This window comes from Pseudopipra pipra, chromosome Z, assembly GCF_036250125.1.
Source record: "Pseudopipra pipra isolate bDixPip1 chromosome Z, bDixPip1.hap1, whole genome shotgun sequence".
Taxonomy (NCBI): Eukaryota; Metazoa; Chordata; class Aves; order Passeriformes; family Pipridae; genus Pseudopipra; species Pseudopipra pipra.
The window spans coordinates 34,138,865-34,156,924 of NC_087581.1; the positions used below are offsets into that span (position 1 = coordinate 34,138,865).

Consider the following 18,060-nt stretch of genomic DNA (forward strand, 5'->3'; position numbering starts at 1 on the left):
GGGGGTTCCCGTCAGTTTCTGTTTCTGCCGCTGCTCAGGGAGAGGAGTCCTTCCCCTGCTCCCTTGGGGTTCCTCCCATGGGAGATAGTTCTTCACGGACCTCTCTGGCATGAGTTCATCCCACAGGCAAAGGTTCTTCACAAAACTGCTGTCCCAAGGGTCACTCTTCCATGGGGTGCAGTCCTTCACAAATGAGCTGTACCAGTGTGGGTCTCCCACAGGGGTCACAAGTTCTACCTGGGAAAAGCCTGATCCAGCGTGGGCTCCTTTCTCCAGAGGTTGCACATCCCTGGCAGGCCCCTGCTCCATCCTGGGCCTCCCACGGGGTCACAGCTTCCTTCATGCATCCACCTGCTCCAGCATGGGCTTCTGGTGGGTCTCTGCACCCCGATGGTCCTCCACCGGCTGCAGGGGCACAGCTGCTCCACCATGGTCTGCACCACGGGCCACAGGGGCCTCAGCTCTAGTGCCTGGAGCACCTCCTGCCCCTCCTTCTGCTCTGACCTTGGTGTCCACCTTGTTGTTCACATGTTCTCACTCTGCTCTTCCCTGTCTGGAATTCTTTCTGCGCAATACCTTTCTGTTCTTCAGTATGTTATCACAGAGGCGTTACTATCACTCCTGATTGGCTCAGCCTTAGCCAGCAGCAGGAAATTTGTCCTGGAGCCATCTGGCATTGGCTCCACCGGACAGGGAAAGCTTCTAGCAGCTTCTAGCAGAAGCCACCGCAGGAGCCCCCTCGCTAGCAAAACCTAACCACAGAAACCCACTACAGCCAGTTAAGAGAAAATAAATCACATAATTTATCACACATGACATTTTCCACTGAGTTACTTAAATGCTGGTGATACCATACTATTAATGGTATGTGAAGGTGTAGAGCGAACCAGCCAGACATCTCTTATTGTTCCTTAAACTGAAAAAATGAAATAGGTTTATCAAGATGAGAGGTAAGAAATAATTTGTATGCAAGGGTTTCTTTAAAAACCCACACAGATTTTGCGGGAACAGAGACAAATTTCACTTCAGCGCCTTCCACAGGACAGAACGGAAAGATGCAGCCATTGCAAGTAAGATCATAAATACATAAAGCATACAAGTATTGAGAAGCTTACCACTGGTTACTTTGTGATGCACTGTTATATTTATAAAACTCTTAATTAAAGTAAGCAGCTGGGGGCTCTGAGCCACCTGATCTAGTTGAAGATGTCTCTGCTCATGGCAAGGGGGTTGGACTAGATGGCCTTCAAAGGTCCCTTCCAACCCAAACTATTCTATGATCTTGCAATGCATTAGGGAATAAGTTGTTGAGTTTCTCACCAAGATTTATAACTTTATAAGATTTTTTTCTATAAGCCAGAATTATTTTATACCACACAAGGGGCAAAAGCTCAACCAAGTCAAGTCACTTGTGCAAATTTCAGCTGAGATTATGAAGTCTGTTGTACCTAGAAGTTCTCTGTACCAAACTGTTATCTAGCTTAGACAGCCTCTTGTCTCTTTTCTACAGAGTCCTGTGTGTTTGTTACCAGTATCTTCCCTCAGACCTTGCAGAAGTTTGTGTTCTTGATGTATTTTGTGACGGAAGTTTTTATACATCAAGCAGATACAAGATACTCTCTAGTTCCTTGAAGACCAACCTATTCTTATCCCTACTGGGAGAAACTACTTATGTTTCTGCATCTATAATGATTTAGATACTAAGATAAGGCCTGTAGGGACAAGTGACTTGTATCAGACAACAGAATGCGTTAGTAAAGCAAATGATTTATTTTTTTATATCTTGGTAAGGGGAGGGGAAAGCAGCTGGAAGAATGGAGGAATCTTTTATGTAGCATTTAATCTATTTAAAGATGGTGCTTATTTACATACCTTGCCATTCCTATATAAAGAGTCTCAGGCATTTTCTAATATTATCTAAGTAGTTCCACCTTGATTTTTCTCTAGTCATCCAAGGTCATAAACGTCTCAATATGAAATGTTTATTTTCTGTTTCTAAGTTAATGCTAAATGAATGAATTAGTGAGGATTAAATATTTTCTCTGGTATTAGCAATTTCATTTACCAAATATTTAAAAAAATTAACAACAATTAATTCATACGTAAAGTTAATGAACTTCACAGGATACTACTTCCAAGCAAGCATCAGTCACAAAACTTAAAAAGGGATCAAGTTAGGGATTAGCAATTTTAACAATGATTTCTTAATGTTTTTCATCTTGATCCCTGTCCCCTGGGTTAATGTTGTTCATACCACAGTACTGGTATCAATATCTTTTTAGGCTAGTGTAAAATACCTGTGAAGTAGTCCCAGATACAAAAGTGCTGCAGAGTCAGGTCCTACACATTCCATCTGGGAAGAGCTGATATTGTTCATATTTCAAGTAAATGCATGCACCACTGGAAACGGATAAAAAAATGGCTTCTATGAAGAACAGGTAGAGTGCCGATTACTCTTTTATCACTGTCTAGTTTGGGAAAATACCATTGAGTTATATGAAATTAAACTGCCTGAAGTATAAGCTGAGTCAACAAGATAGTTTTTTGGGGGGGATAGTTTTTTTTCAAACCATTGAAATATAGTACAAGGACATGAAGTTAGGGTGTTTTTCTGTTTGTTTGCATGGTTGGTTGGTTTGGTTGGTTGGTTTGTTTTGTTTTTAATTGAGGACAATTATTATATGCCACCGCCAAAGGCAAAACTTGACCTCTCAATGCCATATGATTAAGTCACAGGATCAGATATACAAATTTGGAATTATTCCCTACCTTTCTCTAAGCAGGCATCAACCTATGCTTTTTCATTCTGGGCAGCTTGCAGGGCCAGAGTAGTCAGATACCGCTGCCCACAGTTAGCCCATGTCTGTGACCTAATTCTTCTCTTCTCCCTGTGGTGAATTCCATCTGTTTAGACCTGGAGAAATAGACCAATGTGTTACTTTAATACCCCAGGGAGTTGATTATGCCTTCTGTATATATTTTATTGTACTTGACATATCCTGCTTCATCAGCTTTATAGGTATGTTTAAAAGTCTTTTTCATCAAATGCTACCAATGCAAAACACCAATGCAAGATGAAGAGAATGAAAATACTTAAACATGAAACTTGCACATCCCTACAAGCTCCTGTGCTCTTTGATGTTTGAAACTTTGTATAATTTCAGTGCTAGAGAAAAAAATGGATTCTAAATTGTTGATCATTAACTTAGCTTAACATTGCTTAGCTGTAATCTCCATTCCCTCTCAGTGGAACTGTGTAGTCACACATACACACAAGAGTTTTAAGTGCACATGCTTTGGAGAGGGTTTTCCCAGCAGGCTCCATAGTCTACACAGGATTTCTTTTTCAAGTGTTAAATGACTGTCTGAATTTATAAATTACCATGTTAAAGAGACTGTATACAAAGGATGTCTCAGTCTCTCAATCATTATATAGATGTTCTGGTTTTGGACAGAATTGTTGCAGTTGTGTGTCCTCTAGTGTCTTCCTAAGGACAATGATTCAAACACTACAGTCTGCTAGGTAATTGGGGAAAAAGTGACGTGTATTGTTCATGAAGGTTAATCTGATTCTTAAACTAATAAATTTAATGTTTTTCCCAAAACTGGACGAATCACAAGTATCTGCTATCCACAGAGACACATTCTAAATATTCTGTACACTGTGCATGAAGGATCAGACACTTGACACAGATGCACAAAATGTTTTTGCTCACAGGGCATGCAGATTAGTCTTGTATTTCTCACAGGAATACTGCAGAAAAATTATCTTGCTGAGATTAAGCGGTATAATTTTAAAGTCTGGAAAAGTGGTAATCATGAAGCAGAGGCTCTAAGTTAAGCCACAGAGTACACAGTTAGAAAGAAAAAACCCAACCTTTTGACTTCTCTATTCTGTGCATAGTTAAGGAATAATACCTTCTTACTTGTCAGGATTATAGGATTACATCAAAGTAAAACAAACAGAAACAACCCTCCCCCAAAACAAAACACCCCCCCCCCCACTACACCAAATACTTAAATGAAAAATTCTCCAGAGCATAATTCTAGGACTTAAAACGCCAAGTTCTGGGTTTTCAACAGGTTTGCTATGCTTATTCCTAGAAGAAACGTTTGGTAACTTAACTTTGGTAAGCTTTCAAAATGACACGTGTGTAAATTTTTAAATGCATCACTGCATCCAAGCATGAAATCTGATGTTAGTCACTGCTGTTTGGGATTCCCTCTGCTGCTTAGAAAATTAAAGAACAGGAACAGTTTTTATATTTATCTTAAAATGATTGCCCATACTGAAAAACCCAAAATGCTTTTATAAAGCAATGTCTCTTGAGTATGTCCTTTTGCCTTTCCTGTTCTAATTTCAAGATTCCCCTTTTCATTATAGAACTGGTAATAGATAAAGACAGATGCCCTCTTTGTCATATCTCAAGATGCCTCTCAAAACCATTTAATGAAGATAGAGAAATGCCAGAACAATAAGTCCAGTATAGAACAAGAGCAAGTTGAGAGCTGTATTAGTCTTTAGAACAAAATATTTTATTCATCAATAAAACTATAGTTCACAGTAGCACTTACTAAATAAATTATAGAATTTCTCTTTTACAAGAAACAAACCAAAATCAAAAATATTTCAAAGGCACCATATTTACACAACATAAGGCCTTGTTATAAATAACATTTTTTTCTCCTTTTTATGAACAGCAAAATATTTAGAGGCTCATTTTGATATAGTATGTTCAGAGGTTTACCCTAACTCTTGTGATATCAGTTCCAATTTCCACTGATGTGGACTTAAGAGATTAGAACTGAGGGGTCAAAACAAATGAAATTAATTTTATTCATAATTGTGCTTATTCTTAAATAGGTAAAGCAGATAATAGATTTTGCTTGTGCATAGTTACAGAATGCATGCAAATGAAACCACTAGAGACCCGATAAGAAAATATTACTTCCAAGTCCAAAAAAGGTGATTGGCAATATAGTAGAAAGCAGCCTTAATACAGAGTTCTTCACAGTTCAGCAACAGCAGATGACAACAGATTGTGGAATGTATCATGTCATTTTTTCCAAGTCCATCAATCTTTTCTGTGGTTCAAAGATCCTGACACTTCTTACAATAAGTTCAGTTGATTATTACTCTTTGTCTATTAGGCTCAGCAAATTTCTCCTTCTTAAATGAGGAGTGCAGAAAGTGCTCTTCATTAACCATGGTCACTTCTCTTAGTTTTACTCTTCGCATATTCTTTTTACTGGAAATACAGAAATGATAAATAAAGTCAAGAGTCGTGTTTATTTGTTTTCTTACAGAATTATAAACAGGTGACATCTTTCTTCCCCTAAAGAGGCTGCAGAACAATTTGGCAGTGATTCTTTTCTTACCTTGACCCCTAATCAGAAGCATTGAAGTCTCTTTTCTCACACAACAGATAACCCCTATGGATTTGCAGACCTTGCAGTATACTTATATTACCTGAACTAGAACTACTTGCTGCTGCAAAATGCTGAACACTCTGGACATGAGAGAAGACAGTACAAACTGAGAGCACTCAGCAACTCACAAGAGCTTTTTTTTAATCTTGAATTGACTGTGACCTTTATTACTTAAAAGTGTAAGTGGAAAAATGTCAGTCTTCATAGTCATGAATAAAAGTCCTGTTAGCTTCTGCATGATACCCTTCCCCAGTTGAAAAATCATACCTGCCCAAAAACTTTCAGACACAACAAATGTTATAGTCGATGTTGTAGAAATCATTCCATTTCACAAAAGAAATTACTTAATAATGTTAATGGGTTAGAGTTTTCTACAGTACCTGTTACAGAACCAGTGGTTATGTAATACAAATTATTAATCACTTTTAAGCATCTCTGTAGAGTCAGAGATGTGTTGAAGAGAAACTGACAGCTGAACAAAACATTTCAGTAAATTGAAAGCATCTCAGCTAATATATCCAATATGGAGCAAGAAACAAAATCAAAACAAAGAAGTCTGTAGTGACCTTACTCTAAAACCTTGCTAAAAAACCTAACAAAGGTGTAAGTTCCATTTATTCAATAGAATTTGAAGGTTACCTTTACATTTTACTTGTCAATACAAGCACTAAACTAACTTTTAAATAGTTTGACAACAGTCTAGCCTTAATTATAAGCTAAAAATATCTAAAGGCATTTCTAAAGCTTATCTTAGAGAAAGGTAACTACTAGATTTAAATCAATATTTTAGTTATGACTTCTAGCTCTTCAATTTTAGGAGATGAAATTTCAATATTATTCTATGGCAACATTTAAACTTCCTACTGCACCAGTGTTAGGGTGTTCATAATCATTGATGCTAGTGAGCACAGTGCTAATTTCTCAGGGGCTGTTCTCTCTCTCTTTGTAACGTCTATCCACCGCTGTATTAGCACCTGAATGTGCTAAGGGAGTAAAGTACTTATAGGATGCAAACAATTTAATGTGCAAAGGGAAACTGCTGGACAAGTGAATAAAATCTAAAAAAAAAATTATGTTCTAAAATCAATATGATGCAAGGTTAAAAAGGATTCTTTTTGTTTTGTTTGGTTTTTTTCAGGAATTCGTTTGGCAAAAAAACTTGAAAAATGCTAGTACTGATAAACAAAATAATGTTGTATGAAGCCAAGATAAATTAATCAAAATTTGCACTAGCACCATCTAGTTTCTGTCTGAAAGCTCAGATCTGAATGACTGCAGGTCCATTTCTGACAGATGGTCACTCAGCACAACTTCTGACCCTCCGGACTTATTACACTTTTCACTAAGGAGACTAGCAGTGTTGCTGATGTTAGCTTTATGTTATTCCACTAATTATGCAATGGAATTATGGCTAGCTTATACTTGTTCTTGCTCCCTTTCCTCTGATCCTTCCAAAGCATTTCAGAGTGACCAACGATGGAAAAAATTCCAATAAAATTTGCATAACAGAGTTGGAGAAAAGAGATCTAACAGGAACTTGTAGCAACTGCTAACTGTGAGTCAATTGCAGAAATGCTGTTGATGGTACTGATGCCATTTTAATGAGATGGGATTTTCGGATGTTCATATTTATGAACAGGTACAGTCCAGTACTGTACATATTACAATAGAAAACACTCCATCTATTTCAAGGGGCTGGACATGATCCTCTAAGCAACTTTGTATCCGCTGCACAATTTTTGGGGTTACCTTGACTGCAGATAAAAGAAACATTTTTTATTTTTTTATTACAACTGATTTTGGCCATAGCACTTTGGTCTAAAATGATAAATAATGCACAAATGACACTACAGGATGCATTCCTATAATCACTGTCTCAGATGTCTCACATTGAGTATATAATGGATTTAAAGTGTTTGAGCCTACTTGAGTCTTTTTGTATTGGAGCATTTTTGTGCTCCAGTTCTCTTTCCATGGATATGTTTTTGAGCTGATTGATTACCTCATAAGGTGCTTTAAAAGCTCCAGGCATGAGAACATGTAGTTCAGTGACAATATGTGCTGGCATTTTAGCACTTGGCTTACTCAGGCAACATATTGCTTGTAATCTGAATTGATACCTTTTTAATCTAACCAAGCACATAATTCCCATGTCTGATTTTTATGCAAGAGTGACTGAAATGTTCCTTTTTACATAATGTTGCTTCTACAAGAACACCTCTGCCAAACTACATTCAAGTGTCCATTTTTTTTTTCACATCACACCAGGCTTCAGTTGTATGAGACATAGGCCTCTTTTCTTTTTAGGATCATGCATGGATGAATACAGGGATAAATAACAGGATAGATAACAGAGGAAAAGAGCAGTTAACTTCACTGCATAAAACAAGTAGGTTTGCCCCCTTCAGCCTTAAACAAGATTCTATTTTGAGGAGAGTGCTTGATTGGTTCCATTATGGGCATGTAACATTCTAAGATTAGTATGCTCTCAGGGATAAGAATGTCTGTAAGCAAGGATGCCTTAATTCCTTTCCCATAGTCCCAGAATTCAGGTTCAGTCCACTGTGTTTTGCTATCAGTATCTTCAGAGTAAATGGTGAGGCAGAGAAATTGAAGCCTCCATAAAGAACAAATTTGAGGTATGCTGCACAGTGTGATGTACAACTTTTAGCTTGTTTTTACATGTATCCTGTCTGGGAACTGCTTTAATTTCAGCTGCACTTATTATTCCACAACAGCACCCTGAACAAAACTAAACCATGACTAGAATTTAATTGAAAATATGGGAGTGAGTACAGAAGAAAAGGAGTACTGAAGAGTAAGAAGAGTCAGACAATTTTGACAGTTTCTAAACAGGCATTTTATAGATCGATATTTATAAACCTGATTACATTGCATCTACAGCAGCTTTAAAATACAAAATTAATCTCCAGCAATGTTTTAATACTTCCAAATTCTGTAATAAAACTGGCATTTGCACACAACGCACTACCTAAGTAATTTTAAATGTAATAGTATGACCTACACAATTCATCTGACGCAAATCATAGATACACTAACCAGACTCTAAATACACTGGGCTTGCTCATCACTAGTTTTTCCTTTATTTTATTTTATTTTATTTTACTGATCCCTTATCGATCCCTATCTTCAGTGGCAGTAACTTCTAAATTATATACAAATTTTGTGAGCCTTTCCTGGCAATCTCTATTTCCATGTGAAAATTTCTATACTACCCAAGAATCTTGCATTGTATTTAAGTATACAGAAGTATTCTTTAAATTGAACCATTTAAAAATTGTTCACTAATGATATCCTATAGGCAGGACATATATTTATTTATTTATTTATTAAATCCTATATTTGTCACCACATGATTAAGACAAACAGCATCACAGCTGAACAAACTTTAAAGTTTGTTGTTGTGCTATTTGCATGCATGTCCTTGTTCTGCTGGAAGTGTAAAGGAAATCAAGCGTATTTGAAGTAAATCAATAAAGAAATGCCTAAGCCTTACTACTCTGATTTTACTGATATTGTAGTTTGACTAAATAATATGTTCAGCTACCTTTATAAATAATTTCATGGGAAGGCTAAGAAAACACAGTAGGATAGTTTATAATTGCACATGTTATTTTTTCAGGGACAGAAAACTCAATCAAAGGATTTGAGACTTCACTGCAGGAACAGGGTGATTTTAAGTTATTCCTTACTTTTTAAGTGAAATTATGATTTTTAAGGCACTCCATAGTAAGAGTGGACTAAAGTCATCAGAATTGGTTGCTCTTGCTGATCACAGATCACTCTTAAGAACCTTTTGCAGGATTTGACTTGTATTTTTTCCTAATCAAATTCCATAGAATACTATGACTGTTGTGTTCAATAGCATTTGCTGACATTTAATGCTTTCCTGCTTATATATCATCTGACAGTGCCTGAACCGACACCAACAAATAAAGCTTCAGGGGAATTTAAACAAGAGACTAAGTTTATTTCCAGAAGAAGAAGGAAACACTGCTTTAATCTGTTGTTTTGTGGATTTCTATATCAAAGTGCTAAATAGAAGAGTGTTATCTTCTCTGCTTCTGACTTATATACAGGAAACCTGTTAATCTCAGATGGCACCTTCTCTTTCAAAGCATCGGATCTATCACTGTATTACATACTCATAAAAGCAAGAAGCCTTTAATGTTTTAAAGGTGTGCAGAGTGATGCCTTAAGCCCCTGATGGGTTTTTTATTTTTCTAATATTTGTAAGCCCTTATAAGTTTTATAAGTAGATTTTAAAAGCAGCAACCCTCACTCCCTTGTCCCTTTCCCTCTAGCACCCTTAGTTTACACATTCCTTAACCCTCTTACCCCATTCTATGCTCCCTATATCACTCCTACCCCCGAATCCAGTAGAAATGTTTAGTCTTTTGTCAAGGCAAGGCCTAGATTGTTTGGAGAATGCTTGTATCTTGGCCTAAACTGCAGAACACGGTCAAAAATTAGGTGACTATGTACCCTTTGTGCTCTGAAGATGATGAGACTGATGAAGAGGTGGTCCTGAAATGCACCCCAGACCCATTTCTCAGGGGGTGGACCCGGGGCAGTCCAGAGTAAAGGCCACAGGGTGGACACATCTGGGATTGGATGGATGGTATTATAAAATGTAACATCTCGGGCACAGCGGGCGCGCTTGTAACATCTTTTGCCTTGGCACAATAAACCCTTTCCTTATCTCACCCCTAATTAACTGCTCCGGAGATTTTTTTTTAGCACCAGCCAAGTAGGCATCAAGAGAAACATTTAAAATTTCCAAGTATTTTATATATCTGCTTCTATCTTTCTGCGCTATTTAATTGATAATTAAAATTATTTGTATTGATTACTCAGTATTTGTTTCCCACTCTACGGTACTAGAATATTTGGAAATAATTTAGATTGGCTTATATCTGCTGCTCATTGCAGATGACGCTTATTTTAGTCATAAAAGCAAGATTTCTGCAGCCATTATCTGGGTTAAAAAATTTATGAGAAAATAAACCAGTGGTATTTCAAAGTCAAATTTAGATTTGAGGATGTTCCTAACAGTGCTGCTTAGAGTGGCAGATGCACAAAATGCTGGTTTGCTGAACTTGGTCTTTTTTCAGAACTGAGGAATTCTGAGCCCAGACCAGCATTCAGTTGTGTACTCAAGATATCTCTTCACCTTTGTCCTTGACCAAAACCTGTTGCTGTTACCAGGTAAATTCCCAATTTTGACATCAGCAGCACAGTGTGAGTCTGCAGTAATATCCCAAACCAAATACTCTGACTTGTAAGAGAAACTTTTGCTTTTACAACCTCTGTTCCACCCTACCTTACTTGACTGTCTGAATTTCCCCATAACACCGTTCAGAAAATGCCATTTTAAAGCTGCTTTTTCTAGTAAATTAACAATATGTAATTTTATGGCAATTTTTTTTCTTTTCTTTTGCAGTCAGGGGACCAGAAATTCATAGCTCTTAATTTACTAGAGGATGAAAATTTGTCTGAGAAGTTTAGCATTTCAAAGCAGGAGGCAAAGACATCAAAGGATTAGTGATGACTGAAATTAAGCAAGTTAAGATATTTTTCATTATAATATATAGTGGGTAAGACTACAGCAGTTTGCCTTGTAATAGAAACACAGACAAGGCTTATTAATTACAGAGTTAAAGGAAAATCTGGGAATGCCATTAAAAGCTAAATTTTTCTCCTCATGCTTTTAAAAGGTCAAAATGTACCTTGTAACCTTTTCTATTGAGGTTTAGATCAGCTAATGCAGACATCATTGATTTGCTTTATTTTTGAGACATACATTAGCAATGACTGGGCTAGTGTTCTCAAAAACATGCATCTTTTTCTTCTAGTATGCATTTAATCATCCTCCTACAAAAAAAAAATCTGCCTTCTGCTCAGCACTACTGAATCAAACTGATAACAAACACCACTTTATAACTGATAATACTTTAGTATCATCAGGTTTTCCCAAACAGAGGCTAATTGTTGTTTCCAGATCCACTGAAGGGTATTGCGGGGCATTAGGAAAAAACAGATTAGTAGAAAAAACAGTATATTATTCCTTTTTTTTCCACAAACACCTCAGGATAGATACAGGGTACATGTGATTAAATTACAGCTCACTTCCACAGCAATCTCAAAACAGTTAAATAGCATCCATACAGTGTGTGGGACAAGAGAGAGAAGGCAGGGGTAAGTAACTGCTCAAGATGAGTTTGCCACTTAAGACATAAGATGCGCTTAGCCATAGTATCCAATTTTCTTGAAGCTGTCAGCTGTTGCATACCTAGACAGTTCAAGTATGTGCCACTACCCTGATTATTGAATTTTGGGTTTTGTTTTTTTTTTCAGGATGCAGAGAAAAGTGTTGCTAGGTCAGAAGAAGCATCTATGATTCTCTCCACTTAAGACCTATTTATACTTTCAGACCTTTGCTAAGGTGAATAAACACTGGGTATTTGTATAACATCCAGAGTTGGGTTTTAATTATTTTTCTGTTGATAATTCATCAGTGGAATACACATACACTTACTGCAGTCTCCCAAACATAATAGTAATGAATGTTTTACAAGCCAAAAACTAACTAAAGAGATCACCATCACAGATGAAATTCATACAGACAGCTTTAGAGAAGGTATTACCTATGTCTGTCACTGGAATTTCAGAGCATTCCACCATCCACACTACAGACTTCAAACCCAAAAAGAACTACTTCACAGTGCTAAGCAGTGTTATTGATAAACAAGATTGTTGTTTTATAAACTAAATTCAAAAGCTGTCAGCAACAAATGGTTTCACTGTTTAAATGGGGCCAAGAGAACTACAGAACAGCCCAGGCTGAATGGACTGCAAGAGACCATCTAGTCCAACCTTTTGCAGAAAAGGGAGCCTGGATGAGATTATCAAGTAAGTAAGACCTAACTCTTTCAGTCTTTCCTCAAATGGCACGTTCTTCACATCTTTGATCTCTTTGTGGCACTCCTTTATACCCTCTTCAGTCTGCCCACATGTTTTTTTTAATTGTGTGGACCAGAGCTGGACACATTATTCCCTGTGCAGTCTGACAAGCACTGAGACTATTTCTTAAAAACTCCTAGCACTCACATGTTGCTTTGCTCTTCACACATGCTTCCCATTAAAGCCCTCTCATCTGGGCTCTGAGTATACTGAAGCTGGCATGTCTAAAATCCAAGGCCTTTATCCTACTACTGCTCTTCACTATGCTTAGCAGGACCTTAAACTCCACAATGTTGTGATTGCTGCATCCAAGGTTATGATTTGAAGTTATGTTGTCAAGTATGTCTTCATTTTGTGAGTAGTAAACCTAGCAACACACTGTTCCTACTAAGCATGACCAGCACCTGTAGCAGGATGCAGACCTCATGTATTCCAAGAACCTCATGGACAATTTGTGCATTGCTGTACTGTTCTCCCAGCAAATCTCTGGGTAATCAAAGTCACCTGTGATGCCCAGGTTCTGTTGGCTCAATACTTGCTTGAAGAGACAAAGTAAAGTTTTGTTGGCCTTGTCATCTGGTTGGAAGGCCAGTAACATACACCTAACATAATATTCTCTTAAGGCATTTTATAGACCTTTTGTGGTCTCCACAGCTTACCTTCCTACACTCAGATTTCTCTTTTTTTTAATGAAGTGCAATTCCATCTCCTCTCCCCATCTTTGCAAAAGAGTTTGTAGACATCCATTGTGTTCTTCCAACCATGTGAGTCTTCCCACCAAGATCCTGTGATTCCTATCACATCATAACTCAGACTGGGCATGGAGCTGCAGTTCTTCCTCTTTGTTGCCCAGACTTCATGCACTGATATACATGTGCTTGAGGTGGTTGGGCTCAGGGTTCTTGCCTTTGTAAAGTGTTGGGAAGTATTCCCCACTATTCTAGTACACCTAGATGCGCATCCTTCCTGTTGCTTATGAGTGTATAGGTGTTACTGTTACAGCTCTGGATCCTACCCTCAAGTTCTTCAGTTAAAAGCATAGTTCATTTAAGTCAGCCAATCTGCTAGCAAGGTAAAGTTGTGTGTGATTAGTCATTTGTTCATTTCAGGGTTTCTGAGTCCCTCTTAACAGACCATTTTGGTCAACATTAGACCAGCAGTGAGCCCAGTTAACACAAGTCTTACAGGCGTAGGCTGATCTAATGGGCTACTTGAGTTCACAGTTAACTAAGTCAATTCTACATATAATTGACCACTGGTACTTGCTACTGTCTTGTTTCAATGGAGGCAGGACAGACAACAACTTTCCTAAGTGTGCTGGACTATTAAATTAGTAGTAAGTGAGTACTATAGATATTCAAGTGTTGCTGGCTAAAAAGAAGAAAAAAAAATCAGTGATACAGCCTACAGAGAAAAAAATGTGACAAACATGTTTCATCTCGACAAAAGATCAGATACGAACATGTTTTATCTCAACAGAGGAAAATTTTCTTCTGGACAAATAATTAATCACTGGAAAAACATCTGCAGGGCTGTGGTAGAGTCCCCATTGCTGGAGGTTTTCAAGATGGAATGCAATGGTGTACTAGATAATCTTATCTAGGCTCCCTTTTTTAGGAAAGGTTGAACCAGATGATCTCTTGAGGTCCCTTCAACCTGCGCTGTTTTATGATTCTAAGATATTCTGGATTTCTTAAAACAAAGATTAGGTAACTAGAGATAAGAAAAATAAAGAATGCAATCAGTTCAACATGGAGTATTCAACATGAAGAGGAAAGATATTATTGGTTTTGGTTTGGATTTTTGTGTGTTGGTTTTTTTTCCCCCCTCAAATGGAAAACAAATAACAGGAAAGAAACTCCTACAATTAGAGAAAAACCAAAAGGCATTTTGGCATACTTCATTATTAACACAATGGTTAATAGGTACATAGATTCTGTAGGGATTTGCTTTGGTGGGGTACTTAAACATATGTTTCATCTGAAAAATACCTCAATGAACCTCTGGATCTTGAAGTTAAGCAGGTATTTTAGTCACTTTCTGAGCCTGAGTTAAAGAAATTACAGGAGAAACTGTTTGACAACTTACTAAGTAGACATCCAAAACTGAAGCATTATCATTTTCCATTTCCAATGTGCTCTGTTCTGAAGTCAAATAGATGGCACTGTCTTCCAAAGTGAATGTTGAACTTGAAGGTAATCCTTTACTGCAAAGAGAAGGGAGACTAAATCAACCAGAAATCAAAGTTACAGAGAGCTCAGTCATAGCTGAAAATTTAAAAGTAAGTTTCTCTCTTAAACATAAAAATCTTCAAATACTTGAAAAAAAGGAATGTAAATGAACAAATATAAATGTTTTGGCAATGGCTAGGTAACTGGAAGCTCTATTTGACTAACATAGACAAACCACAGTTTTTATTTTTGCATTAACTAAAAGTTTATCAGAAAGGAATGCTGTTCCTGAACTCCTATATTTATTTAAAGAATGAAACTGTCATAGTAAATGTGACATAATTTCATTAATTTCAAATTATGTTACTTCCACATTAAAAATGGTATAAATTTTGGCACCCTTTCTTAATTCAAAATAGAGAAGATTCGGCAATTAGCACAGTAACAGTGGACTTTTTCATGCAGACACAGGACACTTGCAGCCAAAAGTTCAGGAGGAAAAGTGGGAGAAGAACAAGAGCGTAATGTAATTGGTACAGCTTTGCAAGGAAGTGGTGTTTACAGAGCAGGTGCATTGTATTAATAGAAGCATATGTATTAATAGAAGCAATAAACGGTCAATTCTGTTCTCTTACTTGACATTGCTTACGACAGAACCACTTGACTGAGAAGCAGCTTCATGGAATGGAAACCAGCTGTCTTCTGACAAAAACAAAAGCCTACATTTGCTGAGTAACACGTCACATTTCTCCTTTTTCCCCCCTTTTCCTTCCCTTCTTTAGATCAAGTTCTTTTTGTGCTGAAAAATACAGCCATTTTCCCTTCCCCACTACTCCTTCATTCATACTTTTACTAATTTCTTGTTCACACTGCTTGGATAGCACCTTGAGTTTCCTCTAACTGTTCAAGGACTGAGGAATAATTTGGTGAAAAATAATCAGCTTGCAGCCTGGAAAAACACTGTATGCTTATGACTGCTGCTCAGTTTCTCTTTTTCACTTTAATCACAACTCCCCAAATGCTGCTCAGCATTATCTACCAATTAGTTATGCTAGTTCTAATCTGTACCAAGACAGGTCTACAAAAACACTCCTCACAAGATGCAGCCTCAGGAGCCAGCCCTGGCTCAGCAAGTCACCTCTGCCTGCTCAACCTCATTGGTAGCAGCAGTTCTTCACTTTCTACTGTGAGAGCTGAGCACCCTCAAGGAGAGATAATGCTGATCTCCTTTCTTATGTTAAGGGCCATTTCCCTCTCCTTGAGGAAGGATTGCATTCATGGATGATAGCAACAGAGGGTAATTCTGAAAAAAAAAACCAAATATAAAATATGGTGTGTACTTAAGGTATCCAAAGGTATTACTGCTCTCTTTTTAATAAGGCAAATGACAGCATCTATCTTCTGACTGGTATGGGCACACACCGCTCACTAGCATTAACAGGAGTCAAGGAGCTGTACAAATATCACATTATTACTATGTACGCAGGATTACCTCCCCTTATTACCCTAAACCAGAAACTTCTGACAAGTCACAGGCAAATTTGTGTACTCTCTACTTTGTGCTAGGTCACTTTGAAGGACGAGGAAAAAGACAGACGAAGATGCCAACCTGTACTTCTATTACATAATAAAGCAGAATGTCATAGTCAATTACATATTTAAAGATTGAAAGCAGGCTCACATTTGTAAACAAATCTTTAATTCAGGCTTTGTTTCAAAGACTGCTCCAAGCTTTCTGTTTATCAGAGAAAAACGGCAAAAATTACAAGTCCTGCATCACACAATTTTCTAATGTTCAAAAGCAGAAGTCCAGCAAGAAATACCTCAGATATCTACAGTTTAATACATCATCGCAGCATGGTTTTTTTGGTGTTTTTGTTTTCCTGCTAGCTTTTCTCATGGGAGAACTGAAGTTCCTCCAGTGAATCATAAAAACATAAATAAAAAACTTCAGATGGATACATTATTTAGTGCCCAGAAGGAAGGACCTTCCTGCACTGACAAAGGAAGCAGTGTTGGGTACAAAATTGGAAATGCCTAGACTCATCTCGTGGAAATTAGTTCAATACTGAGCATGCCTAGCAGCTTTCTTAACTCCTAAAAGAAAGCCATGAGCTATCATAGGGAAGCTAATCCTCATTAATTGTACAAACTGGGATTGTGACATGCACTACTACTTGATGAGGAGAAAGAACTGCCACCAAACTCCAGCTGAAGAAAGCACATCTAGACCAGCAAAGCTGTTAGTTGGTAAACCCCCACAGCGGATCTGTTGGCTATAGGGTAAGATGTTTTGACAGAAGACATGGATAGAGCCACACATCTGTGAGTGGTGGTGCAAGGTCTGCTGTGTTAGAGAACACGTCCTCTTGTACTGGTGAATTAAAAGTATGCATACCTGGCCTGCCAGCACTACAGTTACAATCTGATTTTGTAAGGTAAGGATGCATATAATAATCACACAGCTGGCAACACGTACTACATTAGAGGCTATTCCATTGACTGAATCACAACTGGAAAGTAAACAAGTCCAAACATACAATCAAAGTGTAGACCTGCTAAAAACTTTATTTATTTTAGAATTATTTTGGAGTATCTATACAGGAAAATATCATGGACTTACTCATAGCTTTTCTCTACAGTTAATTTATGGAGAGTAAAGAATATTTGAAATGTTTTATTTGCACTAAATCTGAACTCTTTATTCAGACAACTCTGCAGTTCTCTTTTCCTGACTGATGTTCATACAAAGCATCTCTGTAGTTTTATTTGATACTTAAAACAAATAAAACCCCCCAGTACTCTACAACTTTATTTCTTTTAAAGAAAAAACTTAGTAAAAGATCGTGGAATGTTGAAGTCCTACAGCTAACTTTTGAGAGAAATTGAACTGAACAAGCTCTATTTCTTCTAATGCTTATTCATTAGTAGTTTTATTTCCTAAAGCTTGTGTAGAGGCATTTTGGTTCTGTAATTAAAATTTCATCTTTGTTACACCCCTAAACAACACCTCATTCTGAAATTCCACAGCAAACCATCAGCCCTGTGGAAAATGCCACATCAGTGAGATTTATTTCAACTTAATGAAAGTGGAAGCTGTAAATATCACTTTCATCAAGTAATGGTGCAAGTCATTTTACTTTTTATGAAAATGCAGTTGGTAAATATTTAATAGGAGGTAAAATCCTACTGCCTCAAGATTGCTTTTAATATCACTTTTGATCTTTTTGGATAAAATGCAGTTTAAAGTAAACAACTACATCCTGGCAAATGAGTAATTTTATCAAATTTACACATTGATTAGTTCAGGATTCCAAATTATTCCAAACAAAATTCAAGATACTTGAGTTCACAGTGGCTACCTTTCTTGACAAAAACAGGCAAAGAAATGGCTGTTCTGCAGTACAACACACAGTAAAGAGATCCACAAGCAGGCAAGATGACAAAACACAGCACACCTCAGGTGCACAAGGGA

The 18,060-nt window shown here is 37.3% G+C and overlaps 1 protein-coding gene and 1 long non-coding RNA gene across 6 annotated transcripts in view; one reads left to right on the forward strand and one right to left on the reverse strand.

Moving 5' to 3' along the window:
- Positions 1-4,514: 4,514 nt before the first annotated feature.
- PIP5K1B (phosphatidylinositol-4-phosphate 5-kinase type 1 beta) overlaps positions 4,515-18,060 on the reverse strand; it is a 105,232-nt gene continuing 91,686 nt past the window's right edge. For all 5 annotated transcript variants that reach the window (XM_064641014.1, XM_064641012.1, XM_064641013.1 and 2 more), the window contains 2 exons: positions 14,503-14,620; positions 4,515-5,249 (listed from right to left, as the gene is read on the reverse strand). In XM_064641014.1, the coding sequence (XP_064497084.1) occupies positions 5,247-5,249; positions 14,503-14,620 (121 nt within the window). In that variant the 3' untranslated portion in view covers positions 4,515-5,246. The remainder of the gene's footprint in view (positions 5,250-14,502; positions 14,621-18,060) is intronic.
- LOC135406656 (uncharacterized) lies at positions 5,243-11,925 on the forward strand. Its single transcript, XR_010426400.1, has 2 exons — positions 5,243-11,016; positions 11,809-11,925. It is a non-coding gene; the product is annotated as an uncharacterized LOC135406656 (long non-coding RNA).